This window comes from Pan troglodytes, chromosome 19 (genome assembly GCF_028858775.2).
Source record: "Pan troglodytes isolate AG18354 chromosome 19, NHGRI_mPanTro3-v2.0_pri, whole genome shotgun sequence".
NCBI classification, from domain to species: Eukaryota; Metazoa; Chordata; class Mammalia; order Primates; family Hominidae; genus Pan; species Pan troglodytes.
This window is the reverse complement of record NC_072417.2, coordinates 49,734,413-49,762,362: the sequence shown is the minus strand read 5'-3', so window position 1 is coordinate 49,762,362 and position 27,950 is coordinate 49,734,413. Positions and strand designations below refer to the sequence as shown.

Sequence of the window (27,950 nt, the reverse complement as noted above, 5' to 3'; positions counted from 1 at the left end):
TGGGTATATACCCAATAATGGGATTGCTGGGTCGAATGATAGTTCTGTTTTTAACTCTTTGAGGAATTGCCACATTGCAAAACGGAGCTTTAAAGTTTGTTTTCATGCCTTCTGGAAGTGAAATTCTAGAAATGTAAAGAATAAATATGAAATAACATTCTTTTTGCACTTTTGAGCCATCCTTCAGTCAAGAGAGGCGACCTTTCCAGGGAACCCAGCAGCTTTCAGGGGGTACCTGGGAGCCCAGCCTTTGGGGGCCATGGGCAGGCCCCCCACTTACTCATTACTTGGGTTTGGAAGGGTTGGAAGCTCCAGCTGAAGTTGTGCTAGACTTGTGCTTAACTAGGGAGACAGGTCACACCTACCAAAACTCACAAAAACAAAAGTGCCAGTTTTTGTCAGAGAATGAGATTCCTGTATGTTCCAGAAGTTCCTGTTGACTTATCGGCCAATTGAATGTGAATCCCCCAGAAGACAGGTCTACATGGAAAGTCGTGGTACCTATCACCACACAGTTTTGGGTGAGCCTGGAATCAGTGGGAGGATTAGTTGGGGGACTTAAATGTCTGACAACAGCCAGACCCACCAAGGGATGCCCACTCCTGCTTTTGCTGCCTCTGTTACTCATTTCTCGATATCCTTTCTTCTGACATGGTTTTTCGTCCGCTCTATAAATTACCCCTCATTGGGCTGTAATAAAGTGCTTGAATTTCCTGTTCCTGCTCTGAGAATATTTTATCTTTTCAGTGACTTCTGTACACACTGAATCTCATTTATTAGGTATTTATTTTATTTAATTCTCAAAGTTTGAGGGTACCCTGTAGTTACCCTGATATACTGCCTAAAGTATGTTTACAAAGAAGTCAATGCAGAATTATTCATTAAGAAAACTAGTGATTTAAACCATAAGTGTTTTAATCATATTAGGACCTCCTCCCCACCCCTCCCTTTTTTAAAAATAGAGACCGGGTCTTACTATGTTGCCCAAGCTGGTCTTGATCTCCTAGGCTCAAGTGATCCTCCTGTCTTGGCCCCCTAGAGTGCTGGCATTACAGGTGTGAGCCACCAGGCTTGGCCTTGTATTAAAACCTCTTTATCATTTCATCCTATCCCTTTCAAGGAAGTTCAGAAAAAAGATTAAAGCTTGAAACTTGGAAAAATAATATAAACAGGTTGTAGTTGGCTCATGCCTGTAATCCCAGCACTTTGGGAGGCCGAGGCGGGTGGATCACGAGGTTAGGAGTTCAAGACCAGCCTGGCCAAGATGGTGAAACCCGTCTCTACTGAAAATACAAAAATTAGCCAGACGTGGTGGTGGATACCTGTAATCCCAGCTACTCGGGAGGCTGAGACAGAGAATTGCTTGAACCCGGGAGGCGGAGTTTGCAGTGAGCCAAGGTTGTACCACTGCACTCCAGCCTGGGCGACAGAGCGAGACTCCATCTCAAAAAAAAAAAAAAAAATAGCTTCTAGTTTAAAATCTCAAATGCAGGTGCTGATTTATTGAGAACTTTTTTCCTTAGTAGTCTTTCCTAGAACAGATTATAATTAAAAGTTAGTTTATACCGGCTGGGTGCGGTGGCTCACGCCTGTAATCCCAGCACTTTGGGAGGCCAAGGCGGGTGGATCATGAGGTCAGGAGATCAAGACCATCCTGGCTAACACCATGAAACCCCATCTCTACTAAAAATACAAAAAATTAGACAGGCGTGGTGGCATGCATCTGTAATCCCAGCTACTTGGGAGGCTGAGGCAGGAGAATCACCTGAACCCGGAAGGCAGAGGTTTCAGTGAGCCAAGATTGCACCACTGCATTCCGGTCTGGGCAACAGAGCAAGACTCTGTCCCTCCCCCCAAAAAAAAAAAAAAAAGTTAGCTTATACCTTAAAAATTAGGTTTACATTTAGGAAAATTTCTCCTCTCTCATTTTTTCAGTCTATGTATTTAAATATTTATGTGAAGAATCCAGCAACAGTGTTAGGATAGGGGGGTTGTGGGTTTGGGGCAGTATTAGATTTATCATATTTTAAGGTCACTGTTAAGGAAACAGATCCCCTCCATGGTGTCATCCTAAAGCAGGCCTCCTGAGCCACCTGCAGCGGTGGTGACGTTCTGTTTCCTGGGAGCCTCTGCGCCAGTGGCTTTTACTGTGGCAGCCTCTCTCAGGAAGGTCCTATACTACATGCAGGCCAGGTTGGTAGATGTGGCAAAGCCATCAGAATGAGGTGTTTGATGCAGAATAAGAGGGGCTTACATCTGATCTGAAGGAAAAACGTGGGCCTTCTGCAGTCCTTGACGTTAGGACTGTAATCTGTGGTTTTCCAGGCCAGTGACTCTCATAACCATGCTCCTGGCAGACACCAGGGGCTTGGCAAGGTAGCCTGAGAGGTGGGTGCTTGGTTGGTTTCTACAAATGCAGAGAAATTGTAGACTTTTTACGGTGTTAACTTTTTGTCTTATTAATCTTTTTTAAAATCATTGGTGCCTACTTATTAACGCATGAACAAAGAGCAATTAACAAAGCACCCACGCCAGCACATGGCTTCTTGCTTACGTTTTCAACGGTGTGGTTTTTACATTCAGACACGATTTACGTATGTTTTTCCTCATATAAATTGTTTTTAGTTCATATGTTTTTCCTCATATAAGTTGTTCTTAGTTCATGTGACAGAATTAAACGTATCCCTATGTATCAAGGTATTCTAAGACTACCTTCAGGGACCATTTGTATAGTTCATTACTAGAAGTTTCTCTGAACATGTAGAACACTGAAAAAAAGTATTTACTTTTTTTTTTTTTTTTTTTTTTTTGAGACAGAGTTTCACTCTTATTGCCCAGGCTGGAGTGCAATGGCGTGATCTCGGCTTACTGCAAACTCCGCCTCCAGGTTCAAGCAATCTCCTGCCTCAGCCTCCCGAGTAGCTGGGATTACAGGCATGCGCCACCACGCCCGGCTAATTTTGTATTTTTAGTAGAGATGAGGTTTCTCCATGTTGGTCAGGTTGGTCTTGAACTCCTGACCTCAGGTGATCCTCCCACCTCGGCCTCCCAAAGTGCTGGGATTACAGGCGTGAGCCACCGTGCCTGGCCAAAATAAAAGGCATTCTAGGCTGGGTGCGGTGGCTCACACCTGTAATCCTCGCACTTTGGGAGGCCAAGGCAGGTGGATCACCTGAGGTCAGGAGTTCGAGACCAGCCTGGCCAACATGGCGAAACCCCGTCTCTACTAAAAATACAAACATTAGGTGGGCGTGGTGGCAGCCACCTGTAATCCCAACTACTCGGGAGGCTGAGGTAGGAGAATCACATAAACCCAGGGTGTGGGAGGAGGTTGCAGTGAACCGAAATTGTGCCATTGCACTCCAGCCTGGGCGACAGAGCAAGACTCTGTCTCAGGAAAAATAAAAAAGTATTCTACCCCAAAATCCACCCTGGAACCTTGGAGAATTGGTGTAAAAGGGACAAATGACTGAGCCAGTTGGAGAACCAGTGGCTTGAGGGAGCCTTAGTGGTAGACACAGTGATTTTGGAGCCTCTTTGGGTCTAACCTTGGAAAGTAAAATCTACCAAGTTATGATCTGCTTTGTATGCTAGAATATTAAAAATTTATTTGTGGAAACATCCAAATTATTTTCTAAGAGACTAGCATGTAACAATTGAAGTCAAAGAAGGGCTGTCTGCTGCTGGCAAAATCCAGGAAACCCTTCATTCTCTGGGTGATTTAGATTCAGGTCCATTGCCACAGCCTGTTGGCAAACTGGCTGCGATCTAACTCTGGTTTGGATTGTCAGGTAGCAGTGTCTAGGTACTGGAAAGAAGTTAAAGCAAAGTTTATTCTTCCTTTGTAAAAAGGTTAAAAACTCTCACTCAACATCTTATTTTGATATTTGGGTTTTTACCATAGGAGTATCCAACCCTTACAACCTTCTTCGAAGGAGAAATAATCAGCAAAAAACACCCTTTCTTAACTCGCAAGTGGGATGCAGATGAAGATGTTGATCGGAAACACTGGGTGAGTAAATCTGATCTGTGCTGGGTCATCCAAGGGCTGCTAGAGAATTGAAGAAATGCTGGGAGCCAGAGACCTTGTCCCTTATTGAGGATTACTGGGGCTTTGCAACCAAGTAAAAGGTTGCACTGCACACAGACCTCAGTTATTCCATCTTCCTTATGAGGACAGTTTAAATACGATCTGACCTGCTGCTTAAATAGCAAATGGTTGTCTGATGATAGCAACCCCAGAGTTCCAGCCAAAACTCTGCTCAGCTATCAGAATCTTAACAGTGTCCCCCCATCCTTCCCACCTGTTTGTCCATCTTCTGTCCACTGTTCCTTTCAAATCACCTCTGCTTGGGGAAAACCCTGTGAAACAAGCAATGATGACCTCCGGCTTCGGGGCTGGCATGAGATGGAGATGATGTTGTGGGAATCTGCCTGCCCGCTGGCTTATCAGGGCAGAGCCACATCATTTCTTTTTATCCTGGCTGCTGACAGACAAGTATAGTCTTGTCTTAAGTACACCACTATAAATCCTGCTGCCCCCCTTTTTAACTGTCAAGTGTAGAGCATTCTCACTCAGCAGTAGTGAATGCTTCAAGACAGTTAGTGTCCTGGGATCTTTTCATTTGTTGTCATATAAGTACCATGTCTTCAAAAATCAGTGTCTTGGCTGGGTGCGTTGGCTTGCGCCTGTAATCCCAGCACTTTGGGAGGCCGAGGCGGGCGGATCACCAGGTCAGGAGGTTGAGACCATCCTGGCTAACACGGTGAAACCTCGTCTCTACCAAAAATACAAAAAATTAGCTGGGCGTGGTGGTGGGCACCTGTAGTCCCAGCTACTCTGGAGGCTGAGGCAGGAGAATGGCGTGAACCCAGGAGGCGGAGCTTGCAGTGAGCCGAGATTGTGCCACTGCGCTCCAGCCTGAGCAACAGAGCGAGACTCCGTCTCAAAAAAAAAAAAAAAAAAAAAAAAAAATCATTTTCTCAACCTGTCTAATAGCCTTTTGCTTTAGTTGACCATGGTGATGGTGAATTTTTGTTTAACATTGAAGAAGTTCAATGGGTTTACCCTCCATAAACCAACCAGAAATGGCTGTGTCAGTAGCAAAGATTCTAGAACTCGTTCTTCCCATTGCCTCTCACACCTGGCTATCTAAACTCTCCCCTGGTTCTGGCATAGCAGTCTGTGGAGAGAACTCCCGCAGACCCTTGTCTTGAGTTCACCTCACTAGAGATCAGTTGCTTTGCTTACTAATGTTTTTTATTTGTTTATTTTATTTAAAAAAAATTTTTTTTAGAGTTGGGGTCTTGCTCTGTCGTCTATGCTGGAGTGCAGTGGCACGATTATAGCTCACTGTAGCCTCAACCTCCTGGGCTCAAGTAATCCTCCCACCTCCGCGCCCCGAGTAGCTAGAACTACAGGCACGTGCCACCACACCAAGCTCATTTTCTTTTATTTTTGTAGAGACAGAGTCTCCCTATGTTACCCAGGCTGGTCTTGAACTCATGATCTTAAGTGATCCTCTTGCCTTGGCCTCCCAAAGTGCTGGGATTATAGGTGTGAGCCACTGCACCCAACCTGTTTTTTTGGTTTTTCTTTTATGGGGGTTTTTGTTTTGTTTTGTTCTGTTTTGTTTGGTTTGGTTTTGAGACAGAGTCTCAGTCTGTCACCCAGGCTGGAGTGCAGTGGCGTAATCTCGGCTCACTGCAACCTCTGCTCACTGCAACCTCCGCCTCCCAGATTCAAGTGATTCTCATCTCTCAGCCTCTCAAGTAGCTGGGATTACAGACGTGCACCATCGTGCCTGGCTAATTTTTGTATTTTTAGTAGAGACAAGGTTTCGCCATGTTGGCCAGGCTGGTCTTGAACTCCAGGCCTCAAGTAATCCTCCTGCCTTGGCCTCCCAAAGTGCTGGGATTACAGGCGTGAGCCACCATGCCCAGCCCCAAGCTGTTTTTCACTTGAGTAAAAAAAGGAGATCTATCAAATACTGAGGTTCAGTTAAATTTAAATTTAAACTTGAGCTTTTTAAAGCGTTTTTTGAATTCTATACATTTTGATTGTTATAGCAAATGGACACTAAAAACTAGACAGTCATTTGTGTCTCTCTGTGATACAAGAGAATGCACAAGACCTGAGTATCCAGAAGGTTGGGGGAGCCCAAGTGGTGTATGAAGGTGCTGGCCACCAGCAGGTGGAGTTGGAAGGGCTCCCTAGTACCTTCTGCGCCCACCCCTGCCCAGGGCTAGGCTCTTCCTGCATGGCTTGCTGCCTCACGAGATGGCTCCTTCCTCTCCTGTACAGTCCCAGAGTAGAAGCTTCTTCCTTGTAGTAAACCACAGCCTCTCTCCCATTCAACTCTATTTTCCATTTCATATTGGTCCTGCAAAAAGCAAAGTCTTTGAGGCCCAGTGACACTCAGTTTTAGGCTAGGTTGACTACAAATTAAATACTTGGAAAGCAACTCTTAATTTTCCCATTGACTTCCATTAGAACATTGGAAGATATCTGGATCTGCAGACTCTGCTAGACTGGACTGAAACATTTTGGGTGAGAGAGGAACTAAGAAGGCCACCCTTGGTACTGGCATGTGAGGTGTGGTTGAGCCAGGGAGCTGAACCTATGGAGTGCTTCCTCCTCCAACAGTTTGTGGCTGCTTTTGTAGTACTCAGCATTTCCCCTAACTTTCACCACTCATGGAGGACTCCCAGGTTCCCACGTGGGACTCCTGGAGCTCTGTACTGCACCTGGGTTTGTCTGAGATTTACAATGTCTAATACACTTCACCTAGGCTGTCATTTTTTCATTATAAACTAGAATCAGAGATATTGTATTGCATCCTCAGATTTTCCTGAGTGGTATTTAAGTTGCTATTATAGTGGTACTATAAAGTCAAGATTCCATATATTCAGTCTACGTAGGATAAAAATGTCTATGTGACACCAGGTGTGGTGGCTCACGCCTGTAATGCCAGCACTTTGGGAGGCCGAGGCAGACGGATCACCTGAGGTCAGGAGTTCGAGAACAGCCTGGCCAACATGGTGAAACCCCATCTCTACCAAAAATATAAAAATTAAGCCGGCATGGTGGCACACACCTGTAATCCCAGCTATTCGGGAGGCTGAGGCAGGAGAGTCACTTGAACCTGGGAGGCGGAGATTGCAGTGAGCTGAGATCATGCCATTGCACTCCAGCCTGAGCAACAAGAGCAAGACTTTGTCTCAAAAAATAATAATAAAATAAATCTATGTGACAAAATCTATGACTTAATATCTCTGTATCTTGATTTTTTATTTAAGATGTTTTCTTATCAAATTAACACATGCTTGTTTAAAAATATTTGAAAAAATAGAAAAGCTGGAGGAAAAGGAGTCATCTATGGCAACATCTAAAACTAAAATAGCTGTTAACCTCTTCCTGAATCTCTTTTGGGTATACGGTGTATACTTGTTTTTTGTCTTTTTTTAAAAAAATGGGATCATAAAATACAGTTTTGTAACCTATTCCTAATCTCCTGTTGTAAATGTAGTCAGCCCTTCATATATGTGGGTTCTGTATCTGTGGATTCAACCAGCCACAGTTTGAAAATATTTGAAAAAAAAATTGCGTCTGTACTGATGATGTATAGATTTTTTTTTTTTGAGACAGAGTCTCGCTCTGTTGCCCATGCTGGAGTGCAGTGGCATGATCTCGGCTCATTGCAAACTCCACCTCCCGGGTTCACGCCATTCTCCTCCTCAGCCTCCCAAGTAGCTGGGACTACAGGCGACCACCACCACACCCAACTAATTTTTTCATATTTTTAGTAGAGACAGGGTTTCATCGTGTTAGCCAGGATGGTCTTGATCTCCTGACCTTGTGATCCGCCTGCCTTGGCCTCCCAAAGTGCTGGGATTACAGGCGTGAGCCCCCACACCCAGCGGATGTATAGATTTTTTGTTCTTGATATTTTTCCCTGAACGATACAGTATAACCACTATTCACTTAGTATTTACATTGAATTAAGTATTATAAGTAATCTAGAGATGCTATAAAGTATAGGGGAGGATGTGTGTAGGTTATCTGCAAATACTGCACTGTTTTATATCTGGGACTTAAGCATCTGCAGATTTTGGTATTCATGGGGGTCCTGGAACCAATCTCTCACAGATATCGAAGGACAAGGCTATCATGTGTTTCTAGTGTCTGCTTAGCTAGCTGGCCCAAGCCCCTAGATCATGCAGAGACACAAGCTTCACAAAGCCCTCTTCTCTGAGACTGGGCAGGCTGTTTCTAAACTGTTTTGCATGGCTCTTTTTGCTACTTTGGATTTACTTGCAGAGGTCTTCTCATTAATTTTTCTTAGCTTTCGTCTGTTTATTTTGTCTGTCTGTTCACCATTCCCATCCTTTGGCCTTTTCCTCAGCCATGTTAACAAGGCAGGTGTAGGGCAGTGGGGCCCCAGCTGGAGTCCAGGTATCTGCCCCAGGGTTGAGTCTCCATTCAATGGGGTGACCATAGGGCCCCATCTGTTACTTGGTCTTAGCTGCCCTTTTGGGAGCCGCGTCCCTAGCTGTCATGCCTTGGGAAGGTGAGTTTACCTGGGCACATAAGCATAGTTCTGAGAGCAGCCTCTCCTTCTCTCAGTCAATTGGCACACTCTCTTTTCTGCTTTCAGGGCAAGTTTCTGGCTTTTTATCAGTATGCAAAATCATTTAACTCAGATGACTTTGATTATGAAGAGCTGAAGAATGGAGACTACGTCTTCATGAGGTGGAAGGTAAGTTCCCACCAGGTGGCCCTCCAGACTCCCAGCAAGCCAGGCCCTGTATTGCACCTACATACCCACTCTAACCAAGGGCTCCCCATGTCCAGTGCTCGTCACAGCTGGTTGTCATGGCAAAGTCTTCATGGCAGGGTCTTTGCACGCCTATAAAAAGTGGGCCCAGCTCCAGGGCATGCACTGGTTAACTGCTGATGTCCCAGACAGCTCCTCCTCGCTGTGCTTTTGGTGGGTAGCAAGTGGATTTGGGCCTAGGTGGCCGCCTCTAACATTGTCTTCTCCCTTTCCTTTCTCCCACCCAAGAATCTTGTTGAACCCCCAAGTTGAATCACTCCAAGTGTTCTGTGGATTCAAGGCAGAGCCAAACTTGCTTTGAACTTAGTCATCAGTTGTACCCAGATCCCTCTACAGGCTTAAACACCATCCGTGGGCCGGGTGCCCTCCACCACATCCTTTTCCCAGAGCTCAGGAAAGTCTCACCTCCTCTACTTCCCTCCAGCTCAGGAAATGAGGGACCGGGAATGGAACACGGGTTTTTGACTCAGCAGACCTCAGAGAGCCCCACCTGACTGACTTGATGGATTGGCTTTTAGCTGCGAGGTCATTTGTGCTCCCTGCTTTGATAACGTGATATTTACAGCCCCAGAATAGCAAAATCAGGAAGCCAGTTTGTTAAATAACTTTGAGAACATACCAACCCCTAGTCCCCAGTCTGCAGGGAAAAAGTCGTTTTATCTTGAAATCTTGTCAGCTTTCGTAAAGATGAATCATATTGAGTTGCCTTTCCTGGTCTTTATTTTGCGTAACTAACCACTTTAGGAAGTGGGGATCGGCCGGGCGTGGTGGATCACACCTGTAATCCCAGCACTTTGGGAGGCTGAGGCAGGCAGATCATGAGGTCAAGAGATTGAGACCATCCTGGCCAACATGGTGAAAACCCATCTCTACTAAAAAATACAAAAAATTAGCCGGGCATGTTGGCATGCCCCTGTAGTCGCAGCTACTCAGGAGGCTGAGGCAGGGGAATCACTTGAACCTGGGAGATGGAAGTTGCAGTGAGCTGAGATCATGCCACTGCACTCCAGCCTGGCGACAGAGCAAGACTCCATCTCAAAAAAAAAAAAAAAAAAAAAAAAAAGAAATGGGGATCACTGGGCACCGTGGCTCATGCCTGTAATCCCAGCACTTTGGGAGGCCAAGAGAGCCAGATCACGAGGTCAGGAGTTCGAGACCAGCCTGGCCAATATGGTGAAACCCCGTCTCTACTAAAAATACAAAAATTAGCCAGGTGTAGTGGTGCACGCCTGTAATCCCAGCTACTCGGGAGGCTGAGGCAGGAGAATCACTTGAACCCAGGAGGTGGAGGTTGCAGTGAGCCAAGATTGCGCTACTGCACTCCAGGCTGGGTGACAGAGCAAGACTCTGTCTCACCAAAAAAAAAAAAAAAAAAAGAAGTGGGGATCACCACTCTTCCAGTAGGTTGCCAGATGCAGAGAGTAAACAGGGAACAGTATGCTCACGAGCTTGCCATCTAGCGGGAAACATGTCAACTAAACAACCTGTTAAAGGAAGTTTATTGTTTGAATTTTGTTTGTTTTGAGACGGAATCTCACTCTGTTGCCCAGGCTGGAGTGCAGTGGCACAGTCTTGGCTCACTGCAACCTCCGTCTCCCAGGTTCAAGCAAGTCTCCTGCCTCCGCCTCCTGAATAACTGGGACTACAAGCGCGTACCACCACGCCTGGCTAATTTTTGGGTTTTTTTGTTTGTTTGTTTGTTTTTTGAGACAGTCTCACTCTGTTGCCCAGGCTGGAGTGCAATGGCGCGATCTCGGTTCACTGCCACCTCCCCCTCCCGTGTTCAAGCAATTCTCCTGCCTCAGCCTCCCAAGTAGCTGGGATTACAGGTGCCCGCCAACATGCCCTGCTAATTTTTTGTATTTTTAGTAGAGACAGGTTTTCGCCATATTGGCCAGGCTGGTCTCGAACTCCTGACCTCAGGTGATCCACCCACCTCAGCCTCCCAAAGTGTTGGGATTGCAGGCCTAAGCCACCACACCCGACCTGAATTTTAAATTAATTTTAAAAGCCACAATTTTAGAAGTTGAATAAGGAATGGGAGAGTGTCTTAAATTTGTTTAAAAAGCAATGGGCTTGTTTTGCCTCCAAAGAATGTCTCAGGGTGGCTCATCTGTGGTCCTTTAGTAGACCACCTGAGGCCCTGGAGCTTCTGACCTCATCTCTCTGGGAAAGTAGGTGCCAGGACCTGGGTTTCCAGCTTTCAGCTCCAGCAGAGGTGGCAAGCTTGCCTCTCTCCTAAGGTCCCTGGTAAAGAACAGTACCATTCTGACTACTGCTTTTGACAAGGCGTCAAGCTCTTGGAGGGGGTGTCACAGGGGCTACTGGCAACTGCTTTGCACTCAGAATGGTCCACAGACCTACAGAAGCGACTCACTGTTCTAGATGTTATCAAGCATCTGTTGACAGTTCTGAGAACTGGAGCAGAAACTTCGCTCTTCCCAGGTTGATTGTCTGTGGTCTCTGAAAGATAGAGAGGCAGGCAGACAGGCAGGTGAGTAGGTATTGATTTATATATTAGATGTTTCGGCCATGGTACCTTCTCTGAATTGCTGATCCTAGTGAGCTCAAGACACAGTTTGTCACTTTAGTATATAGAATACTCCAGGAGCACATGGACGCTTTTTAGAAGTCAGGCTGAGACCCCACGGGCCCGCCATCACCCAGCAAGTCTAGGTTAGACTATGAGATCCTATATTTTTCTCGAGTGGTCCTTAGAACCCCCTGATGCTTAACAGGGAGGCCCCGTGGGTGGTCAGAGAATGCTATCTGTTACTGACCCTCTTCATCTGTGTGCAGGAACAGTTTCTGGTCCCAGATCACACGATCAAAGACATCAGTGGTGCTTCTTTTGCCGGGTTCTACTACATCTGCTTTCAGAAGTCAGCAGCCTCCATAGAGGGCTACTACTACCATAGGAGTTCAGAATGGTGAGGACCTCTGAGGACAGAGGCCACGGGGAGGGCTTGCTGCCCAGCTGGCTCTCCCTTGGCTCATCAAACCCAAAAGCAACATCTTAGCCTGTCTCTGTATAGATTCTGTGCTTTATTTGGATGCTGAGAGCTTATTTCAGTGATCTCAGTTGCTCACAATAAGGCCTTATCCCTATGCACAGAGCAGAGTAAATGAGATGAAAATGAATTATAGGTGAAAGAACTCATTTCTAAGCACTTTTAAGCAATACTGTATTTTTGGCAATGTTTATCTCAATCTTGCTGGTTTTTATTTAATCCTTGCAAATTGAATTAGTAACTAAAATGTGAATTGATCCAGTACTGGACAATGTGAATTTTGCTGTCAGCAGCTTTTTAAATTTTGTGGCTGCATTCCTTAGAGTTGGTCCAACATGCACTTGATTTAAGGCTCGTGACCTGGGGGCCTGTGAGTGGACAGTCCTGTCCAGTGTGTCACCAATAGTAAAGGACTGAACTCTGCCTGAATGCTAACTTTTGCCACCTTTTGAGGGATTCTGCTGCCTCCTTGCTGCTTTTTAAGCACCTTGCTGTCCCTGGAGGGCAAACCATATGATAAAATGCCTGATTTCCTCTCTGAAGGTAAAAATTCTTTCTTTCCAGTATTTAACACTTTGTTATATGTGAAGTGATCCTACCCTAGATTCCTTGTTCAGTGGTAACGAAATTATATCTGCAAGTAAATGCCAGCCCTGTAGCCACGATTTTTAGGCTTTCAGTAATGGTTTTCACGCAAGTTTGTAAAACTTTTATAATCCTTTTTAAAAATAACAGCTGGCCGGGCGCAGTGGCTCACGCATGTAATCCCAGCACTTTGGGAGGCCGAGGCGGGTGGATCACGAGGTCAGGAGATCGAGACCGTCCTGGCTAACACGGTGAAACCCCATCTCTACTAAAAAACAAAAAATTAGCCAGGCATGGTGACAGGCACCTGTAGTCCCAGCTACTCGGGAGTCTGAGGCAGGAGAATGGCGTGAACCTGGGAGGTGGAGCTTGCAGTGAGCCGAGATCGGGCCATTGCACTCCAGCCTGGGTGACAGAGTGAGACACCATCTCAAAAATAAATAAATAAATAAATAAATAACAGCTTTGGTCCGGGCACAGTAGCTCACGCCTGTAATCCCAGCACTTTGGGAGGCCGAGGTGGGCAGATCACGAGGTCAGGAGTTCGACACCAGCCTGGCCAATATGGTGAAACCCCGTCTCTATTAAAAATACAAAAATTAGCCAGGCGTGCTGGTACGCACCTGTAGTTCCAGCTACTCAGGAGGCTGAGGCAGGAGAATCACTTGAACCTCGGAGGCGGAGGTTGCAGTGGGCCGAGATTGCACCACTGCACTCCAGCCTGGGCGACAGAGTGAGACTGCATCTCAAAAAAAAAGTGTACAAGTCAGTGATCTTTCCTATATTAATAGAGTTGTGTAACTATCAAGTTTAGAACATTTTCATCACCATAAGAGGAAACCCCATACCCTTAGCCATTATCCCAAACTCCTCATCCCCTCTGAGCCCTGGGCAACCACTAGTCTTTCTCTTATGTATGTATAGATTTGCCTATTCTGGGTATTTTATATAAATGGAATCCTACAAAATATGGCCCTTGCTTCTGGCTTTTTTCACTTAGCATAATGCTTTGAAGGTTCATTCATGTTGTACCATGTATCAGAACTTCTTTTTTATTGCCAATTAATTTTCCATTACAGGTATATACAACTTCTTTTTTGAAACAAAGTCTCGCTCTTGTCCCCCAGGCTGGAGTTCAGTGGCACGATCTCGGCTCACTGCAACCTCCGCCTCCCAGGTTCAAGCAATTCTCCTGCCTCAGCCTCCCGAGTAGCTAGGATTACAGGCGCCTGCCACCACGTCTGGCTAAGTTTTGTATTTTTAGTAGAGACGGGGTTTTGCCATGTTGGCCAGGCCTGTCTCGAACTCCTGACCTCAGGTGTTCCATCCGCCTCGGCCTCCCAAAGTGCTGGGATTACAGGTGTGAGCCACCGTGCCCGGCCGGTATATACCACATTTTATTTATCCATTCATTATTTAGTGGACACTTAGATTGCTTCCATTGTTTAGCTCTTGTGAATAATGCTGCTGTGAACATGGGTATATCTGAGTTCCTGCTTTCAATTCCTTGGACATATACCTAGGAGTGAAATTGCTAGGTCATACGGTATTGCTATATTTAACTTTATGAGGAACTGCCAAACTGTTTCCCACAGCAGCTGCACCATTTTGCATTCCTACCGGCGTGTATGAGGGTTCCAGTTTCTCCACATCCTCCCTGGCACTTGTTATCATGTCTCTATAATTATAGCTACCCTAGTGGATGTGAAGCAGTATTTCATTGTAGTTCTAATTTGCATATTTTTGATGGCTAATGCATATTTCTTTCCTGATAATTTGTTTTTGGTAAGAAATAAGCCGCTTTTTCCTACATTCTTCCACACTCCTGTATGAAACAAGTAGGGGAGAGCCAACATGCTAGACATTGACTCTAAATGTGCCCGAGGTTGTCATCCCAGCATGTAGATTGTCTGCCCCTATTTCTCCTCCCTCTGCATGACTCCCTGGAGCACCTGCCAACAGGGGAGGCAAACACCTCAGATATCACTAATGTTTTCCAAGCCTAATACCGTACCTAGGAAAGTGAGAAAATTTAAATGAAAGGTAAAATACAGTTTAAGGCAGTAGTGAAATGAATTTTTCTACGCTCTCTTTAGATACCATGAGAATCAGTTTATGCCTATGCTAGCCATAAAGTTCTTAGGATGTGACAGCCTGGCATTACATGCTACAGCAGGAGAGGGCAGAGCAGCCGGTGAGGTTAGGGCTTGGGCGTGGGTCTCCATCTTCTCCCACAGCTTATTGAGGTCTCCTTTTTATAAAACCTACCATAGTTAACTTCATGTTTAGAGCAGAATGAAAAAAAACATTCATCTTGTGCATGGTTCAGGAGGATTAACCAAAAAAAGAAAGAATGAATGAAATCAAACTAGGTTCAACTTGAGAAATAGAAAATGAATGTGCATTTCAGTCCAAGTATGTGACTTGTTGGGTGCTCTGCTTTTTGAGGGGTTACTAATGTCCTTTGCTCAGGGTGCATTAGATGACTACCTACCGTTTCTGTCTCCTCCCCCTTGCAGGTATCAGTCCCTCAATCTAACCCATGTTCCTGAACACAGTGCACCCATCTATGAATTCCGGTGACAACGGTTCAGAACAGCAACCAAATAAAACTGAACTTGGCAAAAAAGAACTTTGCCGAGAAAATTGTGTACCTGCCAGAACCAGGAGAAGTGTGTTCCTGTTTCTTCACGAGCAGACTCGCATCACAAAGCATGAATGTTAACCCACAGAATCCAAGGAGCATGGCTGGCCCGTGGGGCAGGTGGAGGGAGCAGTCTTCGTTCTTCCTCCCCTCAGTGGCAGTTTGGTCTTCACCTGTTTTTAAGCTACCTTAAACTCACTTTTCCTTCCTGCACAGCTAACTTCTACATCACTGAAATGCCCATTCCTTCCTCCGTCCCACCTCCAGCCGAGTAGAAGGTCTGCTCCCGGATCACCCTCAGCCTTGGTGCTCAGTGGTCCCCAGGCCCTAGACCCCCACCCCCCGCCAGTTGCTTTGTCTGGTAGCTCAAGAGAAGGCAGAGCCCCAGCACCTCTGTGCCCCCCAGAGCTCTGTGCAGGGAGTTGGCCAGCTGCCGCAGCATCGGCCACCAAGGGCACGAGAGGCGGAGGCTCCAGTCCCTGCTGGGCTGCCTCAGTCTTCAGTGCTGATTGTGTCACGGGTCAGCGTGTGCTGCTGAGCCCTGTACTGTTAACAGTGCAAAGCTAGTGAGTGGCTGTCAGGTTCCCTGGGCCTGCCATCAGGGATCACTAAATTTAAGGCTTCCAGATCCCTGGCAGGAACAGATTCCAGTCCTGCTTACTCAGTACATTTGCTCCAAACTTTTGAACTTGAGGGCAATACTAAACTTAAAAATAAGAGTTTTTTTATTACAAAATTATTTTTATGGTCCCTTTAACGAGGACCCTATGGCAAATGCACAATTATTCAGAATTACATTTTATCGTTTTCACATTGAAAACAGCAAATGTTGACTTAGTAATTTTTATATCGATATCTATATGTATATGTATATTTAATCAACCAGCAGTTTTGAAACTAGTCATCCTGGTACAAAAGTTTTGCAGCATTGCCTAAATTATAGTGCTCAACACAATAACTGTTTTTGGGGCCAGTTTAGCATTTGTGCCTCCTCCTTTTGCTACTCAAAACAGCAATGCTTGGCGGCAGCCTTCCATGAGGCAGAAGGGGTCGTCGTTCTCTGAAAACAGTGACTCTGAAATGTTGGGACAGGGGAAGGGGTGGGAAACATGAACATGCTCAAATAACTCGAGGCTCACGTGCCAAAGTGTGTGTGTGTGTGTGTGTGTGTGTGTGTGTGTATGATGTTTTGTTTTTTTAAATGTTTTAAAAGCTTAATAGGTTGGCATCAGTTGTAGCCCACAAACATGGCTAGGGCTTTGGGGATTTGGCATTTTTCTGGTGGTTTACAAGACTTACTCCGAATACAAAAGGAAAAGCTTTAAAAACAAGATTGCATCATAACCCCCAGGAGCAAAGCAACCTGGAGGCTGCTTATCCATGGGCGGGCAGCATAAGAGAACGTGAAGCCCTTCAGTGAGACGAGACGAGCAATGGGAAACCTTTTCTGTTCTTAAGAAGTGACTTTAATTTTATTGACATATGTACTGTATGTTACTGAGATTGAATGTTAGGGGAAGCCTTAAGGTAGAGGTATTTGGGAAAGTAGCCAGTGGGCACTTATGATATCTAAAATCTGTTATCCCAGGACTGTGTACAGAGGGGCAACCCACCCATTCAGGAAGGTCAGGGCTTTGGAACCCTAAAAAGTTGGCCCAATGACTTAAAGGGAAAAATAATTCATTCCCAGAGATGAGTCAGAACAGTCTCCTCAATCCTGAAATTCAACAAGGCATCAGAAGGGCTGGCTGTGGTCAAGCCCAGCTGCTGTCATGTGAGGAGATGCTCACTGTGGTCTTGTTGAGCTGATGGCCTTGGTTGAGCTGATGGACAAGTGAAGGAGGCCGTGGGGCTGTGCTGTCCTTCCTGCCGTACGTGCCATTCCACTCTCTTCAGCTCTCCCCTCAACAGCATGCGAGCCCATACCTTCTGCATTTTTCCAGGCCTGTGAGGGATATAGGCCTCCCCTTGGAGCACTGAGTCCGGAGGTCATCCCTGAGCTCATCCACGGCTCATGCTGTGGCTCCGAGTAGTGGTCTGAGTGGGCAGGAAGGGCCATTTGCAAACACTGCTGTGTTCTAGACAAACAACCCAAGTCCTATGGCAGGATTTCTTCCTTCCTTCCTTTTTTACCCAGGTAATGAAGTGCACCCATTGTACTGGGAAGAATGAAGAGGTGATACCTTTACTAGATCCTTCAGACACATCTATGAGAAGATTTGTTCATTTAAAAGTCTGCCCACTGAGGATAGGGAAAGGATTAAGGATTTTTCCACCTCCTCTTAGTAACTCCTGAATTACCAACATCAACTTCTTTCTCTCCGTTCCTGAAGGAACTTTGGGGAATCATCTTCATCCGTAGTTATGCTTTCCTGAACCTTCTCAGTGGTTTACATGCCTCTGAAACTATGTGCAATATTTTTGGTTGACACTTGTATCCATCCTTAAGAAATTAGTGCAGATTGCAGATGTTCTGTCTTCCATCCCAAACAAGCCTGCCATGAGGTAGGATCCTAGGGGTTTGGCTGTTCTTACTCCACTGCTCAGAAAGCTTCCATTCTGCTGTCCTCAGCCTCGACCCTCTTCTGTGCTGGACTTCCACCCACCCACCCTTTTCAAATTTAGATAGCATTTCAGCTGCAGTCCCAAAGTAACAAAACAATACCTACTGTTAAGTAGGAAGTCAATCTGTGTGCTGGTTTTGTTGGTTATGTTGAAATCACAAACTCCAGAGGAGCAAAGGGGTTTTTCAATGTCTTTTGCTTTCAGAAACAGAGAATATAATATTCTCACTAAGGCCTTGAATTGATTTTTTTCTCATAAAATAGTCTGATAAGCTAATTTTTAAAAAGAAATGCCATTAACTGTGTTGTATCGTGGTTTAAAATTACTAACAAGTTGTGGGAAAGAAAAATAATATTTGATTTTGAATCTTAAATGTTTTTAAAAATTAGACTTGAATGGGCACAAAGTATAAATATTTTGTTTCTTTATGGAGGACATGTGGAAGGAGTTTGAGGGTTTGGGATGGGAGAAGTATTTTGCAGAGCTATCAATGTCCAAATAATTTTTAAAAAAATAATAAAGGTATTTAAGCAGTGAGTTTGTCCTATTTGTAAACCAAAGCAGCTCCATTAGAGGAAAGCAGTCCTCTCTGGGCCTGTGGCTGTGGAGCTCTCCAGGGCCAGCCGGAGACCTCTGTGTGCCAGGGCAAACCGAGGGCTCCTCTGGGCAACTGTTGCAGTGGTCTGGTTGCTCCTTTTTTATTCTGAATGTTTTCAGCTGTTCAGCACTTCTATTCAAGCTCCATTTTGTTAATTTCTGTATTTCTTCAGAAATTTGAAAGCATTTTTTTTTTTCCATATGTGAAGGGTTTATATTTCTATTTAACACAGAGAAAATGTGCAGGCAGAGGTATCTGTCCAAAGCCTGCTTTGTGTTCTGGTATGGGGACAGGCAATGCTGTTGGGCTGCTCTCGACACTGTGACTGTGGTCCTCAGAGAAGATGCCTAAGTCTCAAAGCACAGGCACTTGGACCCCCAAATAGCAGGATCCCTAAATCAGCCATTACAGTTTATTCTGACAAACCATTCTGTTACGTTTCAGGTCCCACCTCCCTAGGAGGCTTGAAGGAACATGACTGGAAACATGGAGATTTTGAGGAAACATATAAAGTGTTGAGGTCTAAATTTTAAGCAAGTTGAAATGCTAAGGGAATTTACATCAGTGGCAGGGCAAAGCTCCCCTGTTGTGTGTATTTTCTGATCTCATATTGTCTAAGCAATAATAAGCTTTTTTCTCCCATGAGATGTGGTGTCAATAAAGGAATAGACTGTTCACAGTGCTGGACTCAGGATTTAAGACACCATTTATTTTTATCTTTTGAGGCAAGCTCTCTATCACCAGGCTGGAGTGCAGTGGTGCTATCACAGCTCACTGCAGACTCCCAGGCTCAGGCGATCCTCTTGCATCAGCCTCCCAAGTAGCTGGCACCACAGGCATGTGACCACGCCCACCTAATTTTTTTTATTTCTGTAAAGATGGGGTCTCCCTATGTTGCCCAGGCTGGTCTTAACTTCCTGGGCTCAAGCTGTCCACCCACCTCAGCTTCCCAAAGTGCTGGGATTACAGGTGTGAGCCACCACACCCAGCCAAGACACCATTTATTGGCTGTTTTGTTGAATGGAAAAGTCATGGGAGGCCTGGGTTCCACCTATCAACCTTGGGTCCCAATCTGCCCTCAAGGTACATCAGCTAACCTCCCTGAGCCCAACTTCCCTCACCCAGAAAGTGGAAAACCTCTGTCTGGACTAAAGAATTGCTGAGGATTCTAGAAGATGCTCCTGAAAGCACATTGTAAATTGAATAAGAATAATTGTAAATTGAATAACATGTAAAAAGTTATTCTTGCTTAATAATAATATAAAAATATCTACTGGGCCAGGGTGCGGTGGCTCATGCCAGTAATCCCAGCACTTTGGGAGGCTGAGGTGGGAGGATCACTTGAGGTCAGGAGTTCGAGACCAGCCTAGCCAACATGGTGAAACCCCATTTCTACTAAAAATACAAAAACTAGCCGGGCATGGTGGCGGGTGCCTGTAGTCCCAGCTACCAGGAAGCTGAGGCAGGAGAATCGCTTGAACCAGGGAGGCAGAGGTTGCAGTGAGCCAAGGTCGTGCCACTGCACTCCAGCCTGGGTGGCAGAATGAGATTCCATCTCAAAAAAATATAAATAAATAAAAAGTATCTACTGAGCCTTGCCACATGCACCATTGTAGGTATTGAGGGTGATGCAGGAATAAAACATGTCTACAACAGCTATAGCAACTCTCTTTCATATCTCGATTCTTAGATCCCCAATTTATAACCTTTAGTTAGCTTTGTTTTTAGGCCATCTATAGGAACTGTAGAAATAGTAGAAATTGTGTAGATTTTAAGTGTGAAACCAATTGCAAAACAGGACAAAAGGAAAACTATAAGAATGCTGTCGGCTGGGCCAGGTGGCTCACGCCTGTAATTCCAGCACTTTGGGAGGCCAAGGTGGGCGGATCACAAGGTCAGGAGATCAAGACTCATCCTGGCTAACACGGTGAAACCCCGTCTCTACTAAAAATACAAAAAATTAGCTGGGCGTGGTGGCGGGCCCCTGTAGTCCCAGCTACTCAGGAGACCGAGGCAGGAGAATGGCGTGAACCCGGGAGGCGGAGCTTGCAGTGAGCCGAGATCGCGCCACTGCACTCCAGCCTGGGCGATAGTGCAAAGACTCCATCTCAAAAAAAAACAACAACAAAAAAAGTGCTATCTCCACTCATCTGAACTGCACCTGGGAAGGGAAGCATTAAAATTGCTCAGTAATGAGATAGGCAGTAGGCTTTGATATATTTAAAAATAAAAATTAAAAAAAAAAAAAGCCTCAAAGTTGGATTGCAGTTGAACAGCTTTTCCCTCCAGATTTTTCTTCCAAAACATCGAAAGATTGAAACTCCCTATTTGTACATAGCAGGGAAAACATGTAAGGCTTTTCATTTGTAGAGAAACATATGCTGGATTCAAGTTTATTTTTGCCATTTTTTTCCTTCTGATTTTTCAGTTCGCTTCATTTTTCAATGCATTAGTCATGGTTTCTCTCCATAATCGCTCCACAGCCCCTCCATCTTCATGCCTTCTCACTGGCTTGACCTGGAGCAGTGTTTCTGAAACCTGGCTGCACTTCAGAAGCACATGGGAGCTGATTTAATGTCAGGCAGCATGCAGACCAGTCCTCACAACCTGTCGATGTTTTTAAAGCTCCCCGGGTGACTCCAACGCACAGGAAGCTTTGAGCGTAACTAAGTGAGCCTCCCGCCCTGAAATGAGAGAAAGGCTTTCAGGCTTGTGGTGTTGGTGGACTGAGTGTGGCTTCTGGCCATTCACACAGTCACCACACTGCAAGGGAGCTGGGAACTGGAGCCTGTGAGAAGCCCCTGTGAACAATGTTCTCTGTCTTAAAACAGCTTACACGGACTTCTCCTTTTTACCTCTAAAAGATTCATTCCCCTTTCCCCAACCATATACCCCAGATTGCAACCCCTTGCTATTCTCAAATAACCTTTTTGTTTTGGAGTGTCAGTCTCTCTCTCGCTTATTTTAGCTTGATGTGAGTAGCTTGCAGAGTTGTGCTGCATAAGGAAAGAAAATAAATAGGAAGTAGCTGTCAGGGGAAGTGGGCTAGAAATGGGTTGTTGGTTTGGTTATTTCTGCAGGGGGAGGGGTTTTCTGCAAATTATATATAATGAGGCTTTGTTTATTGTGGTAAAATGTGTATTACATAAAATTTACCACTTTAACCACTCGTAAGTGTACAGTTCAGTAGTATTAAGTACATTCACATTGTGTTCCTATCACCACTGTTTCCAGAAGTTTTCCATCATCCTAAAGAAATTCTGGACTCAGTAAACGCTATCTAAATCCCCATTCCTCCCCCTAGTCCTGATAACCACCATTCTATTTTCTGTCCCCATGAATTTGTCTAGATCCCTCATAGAAATGAAATCATAATAGTATTTATCTTTGTGTGACTGGTTTTTTTCACTTGTAGAATGTGTCAGAATTTCTTTCTATGCTATGGCTGATACTCCATTGTATGTATATAACACATTTTATCCATCTGTTGATGAACATTTGGGCTGTTTCTACCTTTTGACTATTATGTGTTGTGCTGTTATGAACACTGGTATACAAGTATCTGTTTGAGTACCTGCTTTCAAGTATTTTGAGTTTGTAACTAAGGAGTGGAATTGCTAGATCATATAATTCTATGCTTAACTTCTTGAGGAACACCAAACTGTTTCTCATAGTGGCTGCACCATTTTACATTCTCTCCAGCAGTACACAATGATTCCATTTTCTCCATATCCTCTCCAACACCTCTTTTCCTTTTTACATTTTTTTTTTTTTTTTCTTGAGACAGAGTCTCACTCTGTCGCCAGGCTGGAGTGCAGTGGCACGATCTCGGCTCACTGCAACCTCCACCTCCCGGGTTCAAGTGATTCTCCTGCCTCAGCCTCCCAAGTAGCTGGGACTACAGGCACATGCCACCACGCCCAGCTAATTTTTGTATTTTTAGTAGAGATGGGGTTTCACCATGTTGGTCAGGTTGGTCTGAATCTCTTGACCTCGTGGTCTGCCCGCCTCGGCCTCCCAAAGTGCTGGGATTACAGGCGTGAGCCACTGTGCCCGGCCTTAAAATTTTTATAATGGCCATCCTAATGGGTGTGAAGTGATACGTCACTGTGATTTTTGTTGTTGTTTTTCTGAGACGGTATCATTCTGTCACCTAGACTGGAGTGCAGTGGCTTTTCTTTTTTCTTTTTTTTTTTTTTTTTTTGAGACAGAGTTTTCCCCTTGTTGCCCAGGCTGGAGTGCAATGGCACGATCTTGGCTGACTGCAACCTCCGCCTCCCAGGTTCAAGCGATTCTCCTGCCTCAGCCTCCTGAGTAGCTGGGATTAGAGGCACCTGCCATCATGCCTGGCTAATTTTTGTATTTTTAGTAGAGATGGGGTTTCATGATGTTGGCCAGGCTGGTCTTGAACTTCTGACCACAGGTGATCTGCCCACCTCGGCCTCCCAAAGTGCTAGGATTACAGGCATGATCCACTGCGCCCGGCCGTGCAGTGGCATTTCTGCACTCCATAATCACGACTCACTGTGGCCTTGACCTCCTGGGCTCAAGCAATTCTCCTGCCTCAGCCTCCCAAGTAGCTGCGACTACAGATGCACGCCACCACACCCAGCTAATTTTTTTTCAAAATATTTGTAGAGACTGGCTCTCACTATGTTGATTTGCATTTACCTAATGATTAGTGATGCTGAGAAATCATCTCAAGTGTTTATTCAACATTTGTATATCTTCTTTGGAGAAATGTCTATTCAAGTCCTTTGCTTTTTTTTTTTTTTTTTTTTTGTAGAGACAGGGTCTCACTACGTTGCCCAGGATCTCTGCTTTCTTTTTTTTTTTTTTTGAGACAGAGTCTTCCTGTGTCGCCCAGGCTGGAGTACAGTGGTGTGAGCTTAACTCACTGCAACCTGCACCTCCTGGGTTCAAGCGATTGTCCTGCCTCAGCCTCCTGAGTAGCTGGGATTACAGGTGCCCACCACAACGCCAAGCTAATTTTTGTATTTTTAGTAGAGATGGGGTTTCACCATGTTGGCCAGGCTGGTCTTGAACTCCTGATCTCGCAATTCACCCACCTCAGCCTCCCAAAGTGCTGGGATTACAGGTGTGAGCCACTGCACCCGGCCCCCTGCTCATTTTTAAATCAGGTGCATTGTTTCATTGTTGCTGAATTGTAGGTGTTCTCTATATTTTCTAGATATTAATTCCTTATCAGATACATGCTTTGCAAATATTTTCTCCTATTATTCTGTGGGGTCTCTTTACCATCTCTTTTTTTTTTTTTTTTTTTTTTGAGACAGAGTCTCACTCTGTCGCCCGGGCTGGAGTGCAGTGGCACGATCTTGGCTCACTGCAACTTCTGCCTCTCGAGTTCAAGTGATTCTCTTGCTTCACCCTCCCGAGTAGCTGGGATTACAGATGCCTGCCACTACGCCCAGCTACTTTTTGTATTTTTAGTAGAGATGGGGTTTCACCATGTTGGCCAGGCTGGTCTCGAACTCCTGATCTCGCAATTTGCCCACCTCAGCCTCCCAAAGTGCTGGGATTACAGGCACGAGCCACCGTGCCCGGCGGCCTCTTCACGCTCTTGATAGTGCCTTAATGATGCACAAAAGTTTTTTGTTTTTTTTTTTTTTTTGAGACGGAGTCTCGCTCTGTCGCCCAGGCTGGAGTGCAGTGCTATCTCAGCTCACTGCAAGCTCTGCCTCCTGGGTTCACACCATTCTCCTGCTTCAGCCTCCCAGTAGCTGGGACTACAGGCACCCGCCACCACTCCTGGCTAATTTTTTTTTTTTTTGTATTTTTAGTAGAGACGGGGTTTCACCGTGTTAGCCAGGACGGTCTCGATCTCCTGACCTCGTGATCCGCCCACCTCAGCCTCCCAAAGTGTTGGGATTACAGGCGTGAGCCACCGCCCCTGGCAAAAGTTTTTCTTTTTGATATAATCCCATTTATCTATTCTTTTTTTCATTTTGTTGCCTGTACTTTTGGTGTCATATCCAAGGAATCATTGCCAAATTTTAATGAATTTCTAGGTAACCATTTATTATAAATTATAGTACAGCTATATAATGAAACACCTCTCAGCATTTCTTATAAAAAGAAATGTACTATAGCGATACAACACAGATGAATCTGGAAACATTATGCCGAGCAGAGGAATCTAGACACAGAAGATGATATGCTGTGTGATTCCGTTCAGATGAAGTTGTAGAAAAGATGAGTCTAACTGGTAGTGATAGAAAGCAGATGGGTGGCAGCCTGGGGCTGAGTTGGGGTGAGGACTGAGTGCGGGGGGGTGGTGGTTTCTGGAGTGATAGAGATGTTCTGTGTGTCAAATGTGGGGGTGGCTGCATCGCCCTATGCATTTGTCAGAACTCATTGAATTATGCACTGGAGAATGGTGTGTTTTATTGCAAGTAAATTATGCTAAAAAAAAAGTTGAATTAAACATATTTTTAAAAACCATCCATTAATTCAGAAACAGTAGGGATGCATTGTACAAAACTAGAAAATTCAGACCAGCAAGAGAAGGAGTTTTGCTTACTTTTCCGAAGGGAGGTGTGACAGCATATTTGTATGCTGTTGAAAATGACACAGCAGAATGCAAAGTTCAAGCTGTAGGACAGGGATGGCTCAGGTAGAAGCACTGAGAGTTTGTTTCTGGGAACAAGCAGCCATGCCAATGCTGGCAAGTTGGAAGTTTGTGGAAGTTCTTGTCTCATTTCTTCAATGGTTCTTAGTGAGCTTGAGAGCAAGGTAGACAACCCTCCTGAGGATGAGGATAGGGGGAGAGGTATTGGGCCTTTGAGGAGAAAGAAGGCACGAGATGGTTGTCCAGGAGAGGGAGAGTGGATGGATGCAGAAGTCAAGCATGCCCCAAGCAAGCATGGGGATGTTCCCAACCCAGGTGCAGGTGCAGAGTAGGAAGAGGCCTGTGGTTTTGCAAGTACAGGTGAGCGAAGAGTCAGGGAGTTGTTGTGTGTGCAAGGGAGTGAAGTAAGTGAAGACCATGGAATTCAAGCTGGATGCGGAGGGAGAGAGGACTTCAAGGGGATGAAGGTGGTAGCACCAATGGATTGGAGATCTTGGTGGGCTCAAAGGATGGATGGAATCAGAATTCTAGAAAATTGGGGCTGAACTTGGTGGCTCACACATCTATAATACTAGCACTTTGAGAGGCCAAGGTGGGAGGATCACTTGAGCCCAGAAGTTGGAGACCAGCCTGGGCAACATGGCAAAAACCCATCTCTACAAAAAATACAAAAATTAGCGAGGCATGGTGGTGCATGCCTGCAGTCACAGCTACCAGGGAGGCTGAGGTGGGAGGACCTCTTGAGCCCAGGAGGTGGAGGTTGCAGTGAGCTGAGATCACACCACTGCACTCCAGCCTGGGTGACAGAGTGAGACCCTGTCTCAACAACAACAACAAAATAATAAATAAAAATAGAAAGTTGGAAAGGGAGAAGCTTTCACATTCAAATTTGGTCAGACCTCTCTTTACCTTAAAAGTGTTCCTATTGCCCACAAGATCAAATCCAGACCCCTCAGGAGAACCTCAGGTGTGACCAGTCCTCTGTGACCTGTCCAGCATCCATCTGGCTTGCTGGAGATGCTGCCAGACCTGCAGAGCCCCCAGGCAGAGCCCACAGGAAATCCCCCCAGCCCTGCTCATTCCCACTTTTTGACCTTGGCCTGACTTACTCTCTAAGGGAACCATCTTCCCCAGAACATTTTTCCTGATGTTTCTGCCTGCACCATCCACTCTGTATTAGGGTCCACCATGCATGCTCCTGGACCCCATGCTGCTCATCTCTTTAGTGGGGAGGAATCTTACTCCATTAACTTTATTTTCCTTATCTCAAATCAGATTAACAGCCTGCATCGTGCCAAGGTTGCAGAAAATGACACCTGAGTGTTTCTTATTGGGACTCTCCCTTCACCTGGTCACAAAAGGGCCTCGTGTCAGTGTCTCAGGCTGTAGGTGCTGAAGCTCTGGAGAGATCCTTCTCATCTTTAGTCTCTCCGGTTACCATGCAAGGGCCCCTTGCCCAGACCCCTTTCCTTTCCCATCTAAATGGCAACTTCTACCACTCTTGGGGGCCAAGAATATTTGCCATTTCCCAAGACTAGGAACTCCTGGCCGGGCGCGGTGGCTCAAGCCTGTAATCCCAACACTTTGGGAGGCCAAGGTGGGCGGATCACGAGGTCAGGAGATCGAGACCATCGTGGCTAACACAGTGAAACTCCGTCTCTACTAAAAATACAAAAAATTAGCCAGGCGTGGTGGTGGGCACCTGTAGTCCCAGCTACTCGGGAGGCTGAGGCAGGAGAATGATGTGAACCCAGGAGGCGGAGCTTGCAGTGAGCTGACATCACTGCACTCCAGCCTGGGGGACAGAGCAAGACTCTGTCTCAAAAAACCAAAACAAACAAACAAACAAACAAAAAGACTAGGAACTCTGGGGCCTGGTCACCCTGGGTGTACCACAGAGCCATTCCCTGCTGCCACCTGAGGCCAATCATCCCTCCAATGCACCTAGAGAGGGCCCCCGTGCAATTGTCTCTGCCTAACCGTGTTCCATAAGGGCTGGGGCCTGAAGCTTCCTGTAAGAATGAAGACAGCATTTAGGAGGTCTACTGGCTTTGTTTTCTGGATTTCAGCCCAGAAGTTTTCTCTAAAACCCTCAGATGTTAACTCATCACAGAAGACACGACTAGGTTCAAAAGGACAAACAGCCCTACACACTACCCCAACTCCAGACGTCTGAGGTTACTGCAGCTTCAATAAAGTGTGCATCAATTAGAATTAAAATGCTCCTTTTTCCATCCTGGGTCACATGGCAAAACCCGGTCTCGGCCATGTGCAGTAGCTCGTGCCTATAATCCTAGCACTTTAGGACCAGGTGCCGTGGCTCAAGCCTATAATCCCAGCACTTTGAGAGGCCAAGGCGGGTGGATCTCTTGAGGTCAGGAATTCAAGACCAGCCTGGCCAACATGATAAAACTCCATCTCTACCAGAAATACACAATAGCCGGGCATGGTGGCGCACGCCTGTAATCCCAGCTACTCAGGAGGCTGAGGCAGGAGAATCGCTTGAACCCAGGAGGCGGAGGTTGCAGTGACCCGAGATTGCGCCACTGCACTCCAGCCTGGGCGACAGAGCAAGACTCTCTAAAAAAAGAAAAAAGAAAAAAATATACAAATCCTAGCATTTTGGGAGGCCGAGGCAGGAGGATCACTTGAGCCCAGGAGTTTGAGACCAGCATGGGCGATGTAGTGAGACCCTGTCTCTATTTAAAACAAATAAACAGCCAGGTGCGGTGGCTCATGCCTGTAATCCTAGCACTTTGGGAGACTGAGGCAGGTGGATCACAAGGTCAGGAGATCAAGACCATCCTGGCTAACACGGTGAAACCCCATCTCTACTAAAAATAAAAAAATAAAAAACAATTATTCGGGCGTGGTGGCACGTGCCTGTAGTCCCAGCTACTTGGGAGGCTGAGGCAGGAGAATCGCTTGAACCCAGGAGGCAGAGGTTGCAGTGAGCCGAGATCGCGCCACTGCACTCCAGCCTGGGTGACAGAGTGAGACTCCATCTCAAAAAACAAACAAAACAAACAAACAAAACCCAGTCTCTACTAAAAATACAAAAATTAGCCAAGTGTGGTGGTGCATACCTGTATTCTCAGCTACTCAGGTGGCTGAGGTAGGA

At 45.7% G+C, this 27,950-nt stretch overlaps 1 protein-coding gene across 7 annotated transcripts in view; it reads left to right on the top strand.

Annotated features, from left to right (window-relative positions):
• The window catches only part of GID4 (GID complex subunit 4 homolog), a 29,146-nt gene extending 10,967 nt beyond the window's left edge, over nt 1-18,179 (top strand). Inside the window, exons 3-7 of one of the 7 annotated variants that reach the window (XM_016932319.4) lie at nt 3,905-4,012; nt 6,494-6,550; nt 8,658-8,759; nt 11,637-11,767; nt 14,953-18,179. In XM_016932319.4, coding sequence (XP_016787808.2) covers nt 3,905-4,012; nt 6,494-6,550; nt 8,658-8,759; nt 11,637-11,767; nt 14,953-15,016 — 462 coding nt within the window. In that variant the 3' untranslated portion in view covers nt 15,017-18,179. Of the gene's footprint in view, nt 1-3,904; nt 4,013-6,493; nt 6,833-8,657; nt 8,760-9,065; nt 9,363-11,636; nt 11,768-14,952 lie in introns of those variants that run through there. The other 6 variants (XM_009432656.5, XM_016932321.4, XM_054671001.2 and 3 more) reach the window with 6 other exon arrangements.
• The last annotated feature ends 9,771 nt before the right edge of the window (nt 18,180-27,950 follow it).